Source organism: Pseudoliparis swirei, chromosome 1 (genome assembly GCF_029220125.1).
Source record: "Pseudoliparis swirei isolate HS2019 ecotype Mariana Trench chromosome 1, NWPU_hadal_v1, whole genome shotgun sequence".
NCBI lineage: Eukaryota > Metazoa > Chordata > Actinopteri > Perciformes > Liparidae > Pseudoliparis > Pseudoliparis swirei.
The window spans coordinates 11,356,437-11,372,194 of NC_079388.1; the positions used below are offsets into that span (position 1 = coordinate 11,356,437).

Genomic DNA, 15,758 nt, shown 5'->3' on the forward strand with positions numbered 1-15,758 from the left:
GGCTCTGACGTAGTGTGTGTGTGTGTGTGTGTGTGCGTAAGCGGCTATTCTAGCAAAAATAGAGTTTTCCTCGTAAACAAAATGCGTGGGAGTATGCTATCATGTTGAGTGTAAGTGTGAGTGTGTGTGTTTGTGAGTGTGAGTGTGTGTTTGTGTGTGTTACCCTCTGTTAGAGCATGGCACCGTGGGATAGTTGAGCTCACAGGAAGGGTTCATTCTGAGCCAAATAAAATACCCCTCCTTCTCCCTTCTCCAAGGAAAACAAACAGATCAGGCTGGCTGCCACCGGTGATAACCATCCTACTCGCAGCACCTTAGGGAGCGCACACACACATGTTTTCTGTCACTTTGAGGACACAGCCATTAGTTCATCCGTTGTCCTGCAGCTCTTTTTCTGTTGTCTGTCTTTCTTTCTCTTTGTGTCTTTCGGTTTCAGTGTCTGCTGCTCTGTGTTTCTCTTTCCCTTCTTTTTAACAGACATCACTCCTAGATACTCACATTTACACACTTCCTATCGACATCAGTTGGATGGTTAATAGAAGTCCCAACTATAGAGGGGAGGAGACTGAGAGACACCACACACACACGTACCCAACACACACTCTTTCCACACAGACACACACTCCCGCCCACTTATGCTACTAATCACACACGCTCACTCTTTCTCCTCCAGATCCTCTGACACAGAGCAGTCAGACTGAGACAAAGAGAGAAGTGCAATAGATATAGGGAATTACCGACTCTAATAGATAAAAGGAATACGATATCAGGAAGAATTAGAGTGAGGACAAGACAGAAATAGGATTACCATTTCATCTTATTCTCCTCACATGGGCTTGCACGGGCAAAGGAAAAACTTGTTGCACGCTCTTGGATTATGCCCAAACTGCTTTCAGTCTCCCTTGGACAAAAACACTAAACTTTCTTGACCTGCGCCCCACAAACACTTTGTGACTGTCTCCACCATGTCTTGGGACTGCGGGTTGAGATATGTGTTCATGCCACCTGTGTTCCAGCTGAGCGGGGTGTGCGCACTGCGGGGTGGCGGTGGCAGCGGTGGTGGCAGTACCGGGGGAGGAGGAGGAGGAGGAATGGGAACTGTCTGCGGCCGCGAGGAGCTGACCAGCCGGCTGGGGCTGGAGGCGGTTCAGCGGCTGGCCAAGGACGGCTGTCGGCTGCTGCAGAACCACAACTACCGGCTGCCGGAGAGGAACCAGGCGGTGAGTCGGGAGTCATTAACATCATACACACATTCATCCAGAGGACTGATGTTGTCCTGCGAAGTCATCGGTCAAAATGTGGCTATATGGTTAGTATGAGAAGAGAGAACTGCACGTCATCATGTGGTAAATGCTGTCATTATTGTCGTCACTTTTAAGCACACGCACACACCAAACACACACACACACACACACACATGCACACTTCCTTCCTGACCTACAGAGTCAGGGATCAGTATTCCACCCTGATTTGTGTTTCTGTCAATCTAAAGGACAGACCCACCTGTACACTTGTTTATAGCATGTCTGTTAACTTCTGGACATCATCTGAGTACTTGAGGAGACATTGCTCACTGATATGCACCCACACACTCGCAAACTGAAGATATCGTTGCACACGCACACACTGAATTTCTCCTCATTCATATCAGTGGGTCAGTGGGTGCACATAATGAGTGGGGGGTGTTGGAGAAGCGTTGTACTGTATAATCCGGCTCCACGGAGCACCTGAGGGCAGGAAATGAAGCGACGCCGTCTGGTTCCTACATCACGATGCATGTGCTTGAGAAATCTACCACAGATACATTAGTTCATCAATTTGGCGAGTTTGACTGAAACCTTGCCTTGGGGATTTTCCAGAGTGCATTATGATTTCACTTCTATTGCTTGTATACAAAAGTAGAAACATTTAATATTTTATAACAACATTGCTTCTGTTTGTATATATTCATGGTGTTGTTAACGCAGCAATGGGTTCAACTAGACTTTTTTTCAAACACCACCAACTGAGCCTTTTAATTTATCAAACTATTTGTCCACTTTAATAATATATGCAGTCAGTATATTTTCAAGGCCTCTCAAAATGATGTAAGTTACACAAGGATAAACATTATTGGGATAAGACTTTTCCTTTGTAAGAATGTGAGTATTTTTCACTTAAGGCTTTTAAGAATATTGATATTCAGTGAACTAACATTGATATTTACTGCTCAATCATTATGGTTTGTGGTTTAGATGATAGTTCAGATCATGAAGGTTGCCAACATAAATATGCCGTGCCAAATTTCAGGAGATTATGTATGCAATTATGCATGACAAATTGTAGTGTTTTGGGGTTTAAATATAGAAATTATTTAGCTTCAACGAATACTGGAACAAGCAGATTAAAATGATTAAAAGGTAACATTGTTGTATAGCGAGGAGTTTTCTTTAACTTCCTTTTAAGAGCCGTTTGAGGACAACGTTGGGAACAGCGTTCATACATTCATGTTCGGAGGTTAATGATGTAACGGCCGTGGAGTTCAAAGATCCTTCAGTCGGGGATCACATGTCTCTTCTGACGCTTTTTAAAAGTAAACATCAGAGTGTGCTATTTCTCAAGTCAGATTAAATAGATGCTTTGTATCTATTTTTCTAATAGAAGTTGTCAGGTTCATATCAAAAGATCATTTTAGGATCCAAAACATCTTAAAAAGAAAATTCTCTGAGACAAGATGATCATATGTGCACCTCCGCACACCCATACTAATTGGTCGTTAGATTATCAGGTAGGGGAAGGCAAATAAAGGAAAAGTATGGAATGACATCACCAGGTGCTGAGTGATCATGCCTGTGACGGCTCCACTGTGCGTCACTGCTTCGTAAACAATGAAGTCCTGCCATGACCGACAGGAGGACGAGGAATATCTGCAGGTGTGTTTTAGCACATCAGAATAGTCATCCATCTATCCATCAAAAGGAACTCATTATTGTGCCGCTTCATTCTCCTGATCTTATCTATTCATCATGTTTAACATATCGTTAATGTTAGGCTGTTGTATAATTTAACAATCATGTTGTATTAAGCAGCACTTATATTCACAGAGGGTGCCAGTGGTTACATTAAAAGTGGGAAATGAAATGAATCAAATGATTCTTACAGTATGATGGGCTCAATAAGAGGCTCTTATCCGATCTATAATAATGTCTCAGGGTGTGCATCGGCATGATGTTTTTCAGTAATGCACACAAATGAAAGAGGATATGTAATATTATGATTTTAAAAACCAAAACCTATCAACCAGCTCGATTCACAACAAAGACTAATCTCCTTTTACTGGGATGTCATGGTGATTTTTTTTTTTTACTCTCCTTTTTTCCCCCATGACAGACATGCTCTGACAAACTGGTGCGGGCTGTTTCCATAGTGATGTAACTCATGTGTCAGTACAGTGCATCTCTGCTTTCTAGTCCCTTCAGTTTTGCATTCGTACTCATTTGATTCGTCAGAGTTTACAAGAGGTCGACCTGCACAGGATTATATAAGATCACACACACACACACACTCACACACACACACGCACGAACACACACACACACGCAGGCTTGTCTGGTAGCTTGTGTTACTTTCTTATCGTTGTGGAGAAGGAAAAGCATTGTGTTTTCATATTCTTATCAATTATTTTCAGGAATCAGACCCCGAGCTATCACAACACAGATATGGCATGGTGCATGACACACACACACACACACACACACACACACACACACACACACACACACACACACACACACACACAGGAACACAAAGGGAACAGAGAGTGCTTCCTTTAGGCTTTTCGTGAGGCCCACCTTTCCTCTTTACAATACGTCATATTGTGTGTGTGTGTGTGTGTGTGTGTGTGTGTGTGTGTGTGTGTGTGTGTGTGTGTGTGTGTGTGTGTGTGTGTGTGTGTGTGTGTGTGTGTGTGTGTGTGTGTGTGTGTGTGTGTGTGAGTGTGTGATTGAGATGTGTATGCAGTTCATGACCCGTAAGGGACACAGCAAGCATGTGTCCTGTCCTCTGGTCTCTATTTTCTCTCCCCGACCTCTAAAACATAAAGTCGGACCATTCAGGAAGAGAACTGAGAGAGACTTGGCTTAATCGTTGTGAGGAGAGAAAACTGAAAAAGAGAAAAGAGACAGTGAGGAGGGAAGGGTGTAGACGATGTGGATGTACAGATGGTTGAATTGAAGGAAGGGATGGGAGGAAATGGAAGGAAAGGGACAGACGCACCTGTTAGCTGAGAACAAATGACGGCCGCGAGAACTGACCTTCCCAGGAGCGGTTATGGACGTTTGTACATTAGTGGCATGACCGTTTGGAAGTGGGTTTAGACATCCTGACATGCTGTCTGCAGAGGTTAGGTCCAATCAAGCTGTACCCCACTAGTTTTAAACCATTATAGGCTGTACTACACAATAGACAATTTCATGTTATTGTTTTATTTGAAACTAATGAATCAGTTCTCGTTAGATTCTCTTTTTCTCAAAGATAATTAATTGACTTTCTAGCTGCTAGATATTGGCCCTTTTGGCTAAAACCCATTGGATTATAACAGCGTCTCTTTCCCACTGCTCTTGTATTTCTGCCTTAGTCTCTTGCTTTTTTTACTTGTTTTCTCTTTCTCCTCTCCACAGTGTCCAAGTGCCTATGTATTTTTACTTTTCATGGCTTGCATTCTTTCTCAGGCTAAACTAATGTTTATCCTAGGAGCTGCTGTTTGCAACTCTCCACCAGATGGTGTGTGTATGTGTGTGTGTTTGATCTCCAGTGTGTGTATATGTGTATAGACTTCCTCAGTTCTTGGCTCAAAGTGTTTTTTCTTGGCATCTGAGTAAAAAGTGAGTGTGTTATCCGAAAAATCTACAATTTGCTACTGTATCAGGGACACCACACTTTCTTCTTCATGTTTTTCGAGTAGTTCTGATTAGTCACATGATCTCTCTCTTTAGACCACTTAGCCACACAACTCTGATAATCTTCACATCATATCTGGACCACTGGGTGCGGTCTGGGTGCCAGCACAAATTGTAGTGAATTGCTTTCAGCGACAGATCTCTTTCCATCACTGGCATGTTTATCAACTGTCTGCATCTCTGTTTTTGTAATTCTTGAGGACATTTCATTTCAGCATATTGCATTGGGAAATGGAAATGATTCTTTGAAAGTACACTTTGTCCTCGGGTGGTTTCACTTTGGTTACCTGTTAGCCTTTTGTATCCTGTACACTGTGACACACTGCTGGATAGGAGGACTGAGCAATTCATTATAAAGACATTAAAACAATACTGCAATATGCATCTTAAAATAAATTCCTGTTATCTTACCAAAGTTTAAGATGCTCTGACATTGTGCTGCATGCAACACCTCCAGTTAACTGTTTTCTCTATTGCTCAGCAAAGATGGAGGCTCTGCAGTAGTGGGCAAGTTTTTTTAAACCTATGAATTACCTGAACACACCGACAATTAATCATTATAACGTGTGAAAATAAATGAATAATATTCGAGTGTTATATCATCATTATCCTTTAGTTGTAATGTAAACATTGACAGTTAACCTGGTACTAAAGCCTGACTTAATATATGGAGCTCAGAATAACAAATGTACCTCTCAAAGGGTAAAACAACTGGAAAGAAAAGAGTCCAAAGTACTTATTTTCATATACTATAGATAAAGAATTTGTTCAATAAACATGTATGAGCCTGAGTGGTTTGACACAACAAGAAATACGTTTAAATCCTCTTGTATTTCATCAGATGAATGTTGTGGGAGAAAATCGGACACACACACACACATCACACACACATCACACACAGCACTTTGGGCAAATTGTTTTGTCTGACTCAAGTAAAACCTCACCTGCTGTGATCAGACAACTCCTTTCATCAGACGATCACAGAGTTACTGAGTGTGTGTGCGTGTGTGTGTTTGCTTGTTTGTGTCGGCCTGTCTATTGAATCTTGTGTGTGTTACAGAGGTATCAGTGACTGCATTCGTATCACTCAGTGTTAGGCCTCCATGATGTCTAAAATCACATTTAATGATTACTGTAGTGTTGGCACTGTCTATGAACCCTGGGACTTTTCTCAAGCTTCAGCAGTGTAATCTAATTGTGGCATTAAGAGGTTGTCGCACGACTAAACACAACCGCGTCAAGTGTTACGTAATGTATCTAGTGTGTTTATTAAAGGAAGACCCAGTGCCACAGACAGACAGCCATGCACAGAAAGTTCTCTGTGTCAGTTGTGATCGTAGCTCGATCCCTTCGGCTGGGACAAAGACAGCAGCGAGCGGCTGGAGGAGAGACGTCGCCTTTTTAACTCTCCTCCTGCTCCTGTCTTCTGCCTTTGATCTCCCTATTTCCTCTCCTTTTTCTCTCCTCTCCTCAGGCTGTTTCTCTTTGTGCTCCTTTGTCCATCTTTAGCTTAGTTCTACTGCCAGTGCAGGTGTGTGTGTGTGTGTGTGTGTGTGTGCGTGCGTGCGGGTTCGTGCCTGAGTCGCAGATCAAGTTGCAGTTCATTTTTGGAGCAGGTCATCATTTCAAGTGTCAGCCTACATCCCTCGATGGACCCGTTGTTATTTATTGCACAATAGCGTTGCTTCTGCAGGCAGGACATGCAATACTTCCCTGTGATGTTAGCAACAGACTCTGTGCCCACATGTGTGGACTGGACAGTTATTGGGTGTGTGCTGCATGTGTGTACGTGTAGGAGAAACTTTTCTATCTTAAATGAAAGGTTCTGGACACAAGAGCCTGTTTGATACTGGGTATTATAGGGCCAGATGAAGTCAAAATCATAAGATCAAATATATTTCACAAAGGCATTATACAAAAAAGGAAAAGTTCTATTATGATCTCTTAAACTTGCCGAAAATAAAATAATTGTGATAAAGATAGTATATGCTATGTATTGAAATTGTTTTCAATACAAGTTTTTTGACATTATTTAAGTTTTATTGTTATAGTATATTTCCACAATTATATCTTTGGCATCTCAGGCGTCATATACACGGAAACCAAATACCTATACATAGGCCTGTAGTATGTCGCCTCTGCTGGACACACTGGTATTCTCTCGCTGAAAGTATCTACCGCTGACAAAAACATCCAATGTCTTCACTCCTTTAAATCACCTTCAACAGTTGTGTCCTTCTTTCACTTTGTTACATGTCCGTCTGTCGCTCTCTCTCTTTATCCCTCAGGAGGCGGTGGGCAGGGTTTGTCTGAAGGAGAGAGGGCGGGATGTGCTGGTGTTGCGGAGAGTGACATCATCAGTGACGTCGCCGTCAGACCGGCCTTCACCCACGTCGTCAGGGGGCGGATCCAGAGAGGAGGATTGCGATAAGAGGTCAGAACATCCTCCTCCATAATGAGAGCCCTGTAAACCAACAGTTGCAACAAAAACATAATCATAGTTCTCCTCCCTCTTGTTGTTAGTTTTCATACTTTGGGATCTCAAGTTGTAAACACACACTCTCGCACGTACATGCAAAATATCAGTAGTGCTGTCAACACTGTGTGTGTGTGTGTGTGTGTGGGTGGGTTTAGATAGATAATATATGCTTTAGCTTTTGGCACAGAGCAGGGAGAAGAGAATGGCTTTTTTGTTTTCAGCTGAAAGGGAAACAGAGATGACACCATGACTGGTTTACTTCCTTCCACAAATCACTGTGTGCATTTAGGATCGTTTGTGTGTGTACGTGTCTGTACAAAATATTTTTTCCCAAAGTAAATTTCTCTGTGCGGTGTCTGTGTGTTTTAGGTCAGTGTGCGCCAAGACCTAAGGCACAATGCAGGGAGTGTCAGTGACAGGCAGGTTAAGTGGGTGTGTGTATGTCTGCGTGTATACAGTGCTCAGCATCCTTCGTCGCAATCAGTTCCCTCCGAGTGCGACAAGCCGAGGCAGGATTTTAATCTCCGTAGCTCTCAGCTGACAGGGGCACACTGCAAGGCGGTGTACCCCACAGGAGAGCCCCCTGCTGGGTATGCAAAGCTCAGATGAGGGCGGATCATCTGGAAGTGTTTAGATATGAAGATGACTACTGAGCTAGCTACGCTCGCAGAGGCAGAGGAGGACATACATGATGAAGATGAGGAGGACGATGATGGTGATGACGTGGACAGCAATGAAAATGAAGATGCTAGCAGTTCAGAAATCTCTACATTTGATGTTCCCCACTTTCGCTACATCGATGACGACGATGCGGAGGAGATTAAGGAGGAAGAGAGGGAGGGAGGATGGAGGGATGGAAGTGGTCGTTCCTGGTGCTCTCGTGAGGAAGATTGTTGCAACTCTTCGTCTTACAGGTATGTGGTGGTGTCGGGGACACCGCTGAAGATCCTGGAGCATCTGCTGAGTGACCTGCGGTTGGACGACCAAAGAGGGGCGCCAGAGAGCAGGGAGAGCGGTAAGTTTCTCTAACACTGTGAACACACATGTTTGGTAAACACGTGTGTTTGAGAGCATCTGTACAAACAATGTGTGTCTGCCTCCATAAAAACACATATAATGGTAAAACAATAGTTTATCTGTCATATAAATATCGAAGCCGTTATGTTTGTCGAACGGTTTGTTTAAAATAAAGGAATTCCCCACCTACTCATTCCAAGGAATTTTGAGTTTCATTGGCACACAACAGGTTTCAACACAGCCCAGGCTTGACTTTTGGAGGTATGCTCTTTCCCTTAAGCGTGCTGTTTCTCTCTCTGTGTGTGTGTGTGTGTGTGTGTGAGTGTGTGTGCATTCATTCAGCCAAGTTGTTGCCTTCAATTCTGTAAATATGAGCAACATTCAGGAGGTTAATGCTCTCATGAGTTTGTGAAACGATTCCCTTGAGGGGCTCGAGGCATTTCTGCTGCAAACAATTTCAGTGGGCTTTTAACTGTCATATCTCATTTTCAAGTCTCAAGAGACAGTCTACCTAAAAGCTGCTGGGTTATTTGGCAGTGCAGCACTTATCTGGAAACGTTTTTTCATTTATTTCATAGCTGCAAGTTAGCACAAAGGCCACATTAAAAGTAGTCGTAAAATATTAGAAAGCTGTGCAAAAGACATAACCCTGTTAACATTGATTTTCTCGAATCAAAATCTGCCTGTGACAGCCGTGGACAAAGGTAGTATGTTTTGGGGTTGTTTGTTGGTTCGTTCAACACCCTCGTGGACTCCAGGATGACTTGATTAGATTTCGGTAGGTAAAGGTCAAGGTCATCGTGATGTCACAAAACACAATGTTATCAATCCTGCTCAGTTGAAAAAAATAAAATACAAGCTGATGTATTGTATTAGTCAATGAATCTCGACCTATTTGTCTACTGGATTCAAATAAATACAATTCACTATCCCCGTGGAGCCATGTCCAGTATAGTAACACTTTTATCACACATCTGGGTCCCAACCTGTATTTGATAAAAAACTGCTCTCGCCATTTTAACACAAGGCGTCTTTATGTGTCAACTCCTCAGCACCACCAGTTCCCAGCAGTCCACAGGGAGCCATCTCACTGAATTGCAGGAAGCAAAGGAAGAAAGAGGGAGAGAGAGAGAGAGAACTGAGATGGCCTTTGTGGTGGAAAACCGCCTCTTATTTATTCACCCAAAAGAGAAAAGAGGCACTTTTTTTTCTTCCTAAAGAGGCAGATGCAGGGATGTAGATTAAGAGTGCATGTGCATGTTTGGCTGCCTTTGTGTCTCTATGTGTGTGTCTATTTATTGGTATATTTGCACTGAATACGCATGTGTGTGTGTGTGTGTGTGTGTGTGTGTGTGTGCAGGCCCTCTGGGGTGGTGCTGAGCATCAGAGTGCCGTTTTAGTGGGCTTAGCTGTGCAGCATGTTGAACAGGTGCGAACATGCTTCCACAGAGAGAGGGAGGATGCGGTTACCCCAACCCTCTTTTCCAAGCACACAGAAAAAACACACACACAACAAAACACACAGCAGCAGATAACTGCAATAAGTTCAGCACACACGCATTTTCTCTCTTTTTCCTTTCTCTCTCATACGAGGTAAAGACCCCATGGTCAGAGCGGAATGAGTTATTCATCAGGGTGCTGTGTATGTCTGTGTGTACTGCTGTGTCTACGAGTGCATTGGTTTGACTTTGTGAGTGCCAGCGGGCAAACGCAGACGGCATATGTTGAAGATAAAAATGGATATTTATCATCACAGAGAGCTGAGAAAGCGCAGGAGGGGAGTAGTAGGGGGAGAAAATGTAACCGCCGAGAGTGAAAGTCATAATAAAAGACTGATAGCCGGTCAACAAGGAGCTCTACAGAAAGTAGAGTCAAAAGTGAAAAGCTCAGTCAGGCCTGCCTAAAAATGTCTTGAGAAAAGTTTTATTTTTATTTCTTAAAAGAAGAGGATCAAATATTAATGCCGCAGCCGTCGCTCAGGCTTCTATAATTGATTTCTTTGCTCTCTGCCCAGCAGAGACATATTTGGGTCACACATTTGCCCAGAGAATTTGACACCTCATTACCCATCTGCCATGAGGTCTGTTTATATTTGGTTCTTACCTATTGAACACCTGCTGAGTCTCTCTCACTCACACACACACACACACACACAGACACACACACACAAGCTCACACACACACACACACACACACACACACACACACACTTGCCATCTTGCACATTTGCTTTCTCACTGATGAATTTCTGTAGTTTTTGTGAATATCAGCCAATATAAATAAATGATTGCTCTGCTTCTTCCTAAAATCCTTTTTTATTATAAATTTTTGACAAAGTAGTCAACAATAAAAGAAATATTTTTGGAAAGGAAAGCATCTTATCGGGCTAATAGCAATTTATAAAAACGTAAACTATAAAAAAAACTCACCTTCCTTTTAATGTTCTTATTTGGATCTGATAAATATTAGTAATGTCATTAAGTCCAAAGAAGTTTTTATTTATATATATATACAGCATACCAATAACATCACCAGATCAATAATACATATTAAAATACATGTCTTAAATTTGATGAGCTGTAAAGTATACCTTTTACAGTCAAATAACCTGTCAGAATACTTAAAATGCCACAAATAGTGTGCTGCAAGAAGTCTTAAAACCATTTTTGCACTTTCGCTTTCCTCATCTCAATTTCAATGAGTTTTAAAAAAAATGTGTTTTTGGTTAAATGCTTGAAATAAGGTCTGCAGTTAACACAAGCAAGATATTTGAATGTTGTTCTCCATATACAATACATCAGTAAGTACCCCACTCGTGAATTTTGAATCTTTAAAGTGTCCTAAAAAAGGCGTTCACGGCCTCACGGCCAACACTAATCTGAGTTTAAAGCTGGTTTCCTGAAGTCATGTGACTGCGGTGTAGTTCGTTCATAGCTTTAGCTTTTTACTTCAGTTTAATCCATTGTTTATGAATTATTCATTGCCACTACTCTAAAGATACTTTACTTGAAAATGGGAAGGATCATTCTTAAAGTTCTGTAAAGTATATTTGTAATGGAGCTGACACATAGAGGACACACTGATTAGTCTCCACACTGTCATGTAGAAGGAATCAGAGGTGAAGAAAGGGACAAATGAAGAAACTGAAACATACTTGTGTTTGTGTTTTCACATTTTAATTCTGAAAGGCTTTGGAAGTGACTGATGGTATGTTTTCTTTGTTTCAGAAACACTGCTGGATGACTTCCTGTTGACGTACCTGGTGTTCATGTCCACCAATGACCTCTGTCAGGCTCTGCTCGGACAATATCCTTTCTGAAAAATAACCTTGCATGATCACACACACACACACACACACACACACACACACACACTAATCCTTTCAGACTCCTCCACACTGTTCTTGTTGTCTCCTTGACCACTCTCACCTATAGCAGTGCTCGCAGGGGCCAGGAGGAGGGCAAAGACGCCCTCTTCAGGAAGCGTAAAGTACTGCAGCTGGTCGCCCACTGGAGCAGGCTCTACAAGGACTGCCTGAAGGAAGAGGAGCACGTCAGGAGCTTCATGAAGGTACGGCCCTACTCGCCTTCATCACCACATCCGGGTTTTTTTCTTTTCACTCTGTCTCTTGTTTTCAAACAATATAATGAGTTTGATCCTCTGGTGGCCTTTCACACTCAAGAACATAAACGGTCTCATTCATCTTCATTTGTCTCTCCGTCTGGTTCATATATGGGGTTGTCTTTCTGCCGACAGGACATCAAGCGTTTTGTGGCGAGAGAAAGAGAGCTGAAAAGTGTGCATGTGTTTTTGTGTGTGATCCTTTTGTTTGCTGCATCTCCTGTTAAACTGAAATGTGTTCAGCTTTCTCCCACAGGAGAACAGAGTTGACATTTTTTATTTCATCCTTCTGACAAAGCAAACTAATAAGACAAAAACTGAATAAAAGCACCTTAATAGTGCATCATATGAGGAATAAGGGCTATTACTCATGACAAAGTAGAATATACGATAACAAACCAGAGTTATGCACATATCTAATAATAAGTCATTAATTAAAAAGTTCATTATTTTATCATTAACTGTACGTAATACAGTATCTTCACAGGATATCATAAGCATTGAAAACACACAGATTTTATTTTGACCTTTCTCACGACCAATAGGAGGAGAATAGTAGAGGGAGGAAATGTAACTGCAAAGAAGGAGAAAATAAAATATTGTAATGTAGAAATACAAATACAATTGCTGCTTGTATCAACTGTGTTCCTGCTCTATTTTCACATCTTTGGCTGAATTGGATTTGAATCACCGTGACAACCGTGACATTCGAAGAGAAACTCACACACACACACACACACACACAATACCATCATGCGTGTAATCGTCCGCATGCTCAACCACAACAAGCGCACACACTCACCAATCACTTGTCCCTCTGTAACCTGGCGGTGGCTCTGTGCCGGGTTGCCTTGGAAACCAAAGTGCAAGGTTGGCATGGGTATAATAATCATATATGGAGTGCGTAACCCAGGTGACAGTTGCCTAGTAACAGGAATGAGAGGGGAATTGGGATGGGAGGCTACGGTGGGTCAATGACGACGATAAGCAGGTGTGTGTGTGTGTGTGTGTGTCTGTGTGTGGATCCTTGCAAGTTTTCACTGTTGCTGCCTCCTGAGCTTTTCATGCTACTTACTTATTCTCTGCCCTGCACACAAAGATATGAGTGTACTTCGTCACCCATTGAAGTGCAAGGTAGAGAATGTGTCTGATGTAACCGACCTACGCAGCATCATGTACACTTGATGGTACTCAGGAAATGAGCTGCACGGACTGTGATGTTACTGCCATTTTGTTGTATTTCATACTTGATCTCTTTGTCCTTCGTGTCCTTGACGACATTGTTTATGTGATGTCGTTGACGTTATATGAAATTAATTATTTTGGCATACTTGTCATTAGGACTGGTACAGTTGGAAGGTTGCTTCACCTTAATTACAAACAAACACATTTTCTTACTCATTTCCGTTATCAGTGCATATTTTAATTTTGACTTAATTAAGATGAAAGGGACTTACTTTACCATTCTCAAAGCATTGAAAAGGGATTTGGGTCAACTAACTCTTAAAATAATTGACTTGCCTTTTTTTAGCCATAATAATTATTATATTATCAAATGTATGTGCTGTCCTAAAGTTGTGGTGTAAGCCAGTCTACAATGATGGTTAGAGAACGAACCTTTGGAGAACACCCAAAGACGAAGGAGTTTTGATGCGATTTCCTGCTGCCACTTTGCAGCTGGATGAACCAAACTAACATATTCAACTATAAAACCAGAATAAAGTGTCAACTTGTTTGTTTTCCTCTCCCGCTCTCTGCTAGACTTTGTACAGGTGTGTTTTAGAAGATCTGTATGAGTTCCCCACACTGGAGAAAGACCTCCAGGAGTTCCAGAAACTTCTGCGTCGCAGACAGTAAGTGTGTTTGTCTCTGCACAAGGATTTTGTTCTCTGTATTGAATATGACTGCCTGTTACTCTCTCTCTGTGTGTGTGTGTGTCTGTGTGTTTCCATGCCTACCTGCATCCCTCCTCACTTGCTTATTTCTGTCTTGTAGCACTGTCGATGACTGTCCTCCAAGCCAAAAGGTAAGCGAGAGAAAGAGAGAGAGGGGGATTTGAGGGAACACATCCTTGCAGCTTGACTCTGCCACCTGCAATTGAATGTTGTTCAGTTTCAGTTTATTTTGTAAAGCCCATTCTTACAAATTACAAATTTGCCTCAGAGTGCTTTACAATCTGTACATATAGACATCCCTGTCCCAGGACCTCACATCGGATCAGGAAAAACTCCCAAGCAACCCTTCAGGGGGAACCTTAACCTACATAACCTTACATCTTTAACTTAAAACATTTTTAATTGTATAACTACAAATATAATTGTTGGGTTAGAGTAATTTTTTCCAAACCAGTCAAGTAACTAGTTCCTGATAATGTCTATGGTACCAATACCAGCATTTAAATGAGTGATTCAGGCATGACTTGCGGTCATTGGCTTTGAATAAAACCAAACAAATAGTATTTTTTTCCGAGATCAAAAAGGATCAATTGCAGGTATTGTTTGACTGGAGAAGTTTGGATACGACTTGGTCCTGGGTTATTGCTGCCCTAGCTCAGCCTGTAGAAGCCTAACTGGGTATGGGTGTTGATACAGATGTTATCAGTGCGTCGCTCAATAAAGTACAAATACATCTACATGTTTCTTCTTCAGAGTAAACAAATGCATCAGCAGTTGAGTTTGAAGGAAAACAGTTTGCAACTCAGAAGTCCACCGACTGATACTCGAGAGGGTGAGTAACAAACACACTCGTACACAACAAAAAAACACACTGCCCGTTATTGACCATTAATATGCATAATATCACACTGAGTTTTAAATTCACTGTACACATGCAAATTGCTTAAATACAGCATTTCTCTCTCTCTGTAAATACTTGAGTTTTGTCTCTGGATCTGCTTCATTATGACTTGACAGTATTTCAGTGTTTCGTTTGAGCCATTTAAAGTTGTGCATACACACAGTACATTCACTGACCTACAACCATTTCTATATATCTTTCAGTCATTTGTTGCGTGCATGTGAGCACTGACTCCTACCTGAGTGTCCACACACATCCCTCACTGGAGGCCCACGAGCTGCTAAGAATTTTGAGTCTGAAGATGGACAGAGCAGAAGAAGACATGGTGCTTGCTGTGGTGTCGCACACTGGAGGTACACACACAAACACACAAAGAAATGCATGAAAATGTTTTGGTCGGTTTAGTCAAGTTTCTATTCGTAGCTCCTCCACAATCCTTCCACGTACCCCTTGGAAACTGCAAAAGTGCAGCATGGGTGCAAGGACCCGTGTAGGGAGTCCCTGTGCAACCCTCTTGGCTCTAAATTGTTCTCATATTCTCTCTCTCTCCTATGTCTCTGCAGAGCGGAGGGTGTTACATCCCAGTGACTGTGTGTATTCAGAGTCTCTGACCCCTCAGGGAAAGCTTGTGGCCTGTCGCAGGGATCTCACTGAGATGCTGGTATGTTCGTGCTTTTGTCTTTCTGTCACACTTAATCTACATTTTTCATAAGCGCTCATACAGGCTAAAGATGCAAATTGCAGTTTTAAAGACAACCACGACCTCTCACATATGTGATTATTTATGCATTTTCTGCCTCTAATATTGTCTTCTTCTGACTAAATCAGGCATGAAAATTAATATTCTAAATCCCTAACTGACATATTTCACAGTGTTACGATGAATCATGCATTATAAGCAAGCCGGT

At 42.0% G+C, this 15,758-nt stretch overlaps 1 protein-coding gene across 3 annotated transcripts in view; it reads left to right on the forward strand.

The window, feature by feature from the left end:
* The window catches only part of rapgef5a (Rap guanine nucleotide exchange factor (GEF) 5a), a 41,475-nt gene that overhangs the window by 18,643 nt on the left and 7,074 nt on the right, over nucleotides 1-15,758 (forward strand). For 2 of the 3 annotated variants that reach the window (XM_056440919.1, XM_056441003.1), the window contains exons 9-18: nucleotides 1,017-1,220; nucleotides 7,226-7,371; nucleotides 8,331-8,431; nucleotides 11,661-11,739; nucleotides 11,862-12,003; nucleotides 13,816-13,907; nucleotides 14,050-14,080; nucleotides 14,703-14,781; nucleotides 15,054-15,203; nucleotides 15,414-15,511. In XM_056440919.1, coding sequence (XP_056296894.1) covers nucleotides 1,017-1,220; nucleotides 7,226-7,371; nucleotides 8,331-8,431; nucleotides 11,661-11,739; nucleotides 11,862-12,003; nucleotides 13,816-13,907; nucleotides 14,050-14,080; nucleotides 14,703-14,781; nucleotides 15,054-15,203; nucleotides 15,414-15,511 — 1,122 coding nt within the window. The remainder of the gene's footprint in view (nucleotides 1-1,016; nucleotides 1,221-7,225; nucleotides 7,372-8,330; nucleotides 8,432-11,660; nucleotides 11,740-11,861; nucleotides 12,004-13,815; nucleotides 13,908-14,049; nucleotides 14,081-14,702; nucleotides 14,782-15,053; nucleotides 15,204-15,413; nucleotides 15,512-15,758) is intronic. The other variant, XM_056441084.1, reaches the window with a different exon arrangement.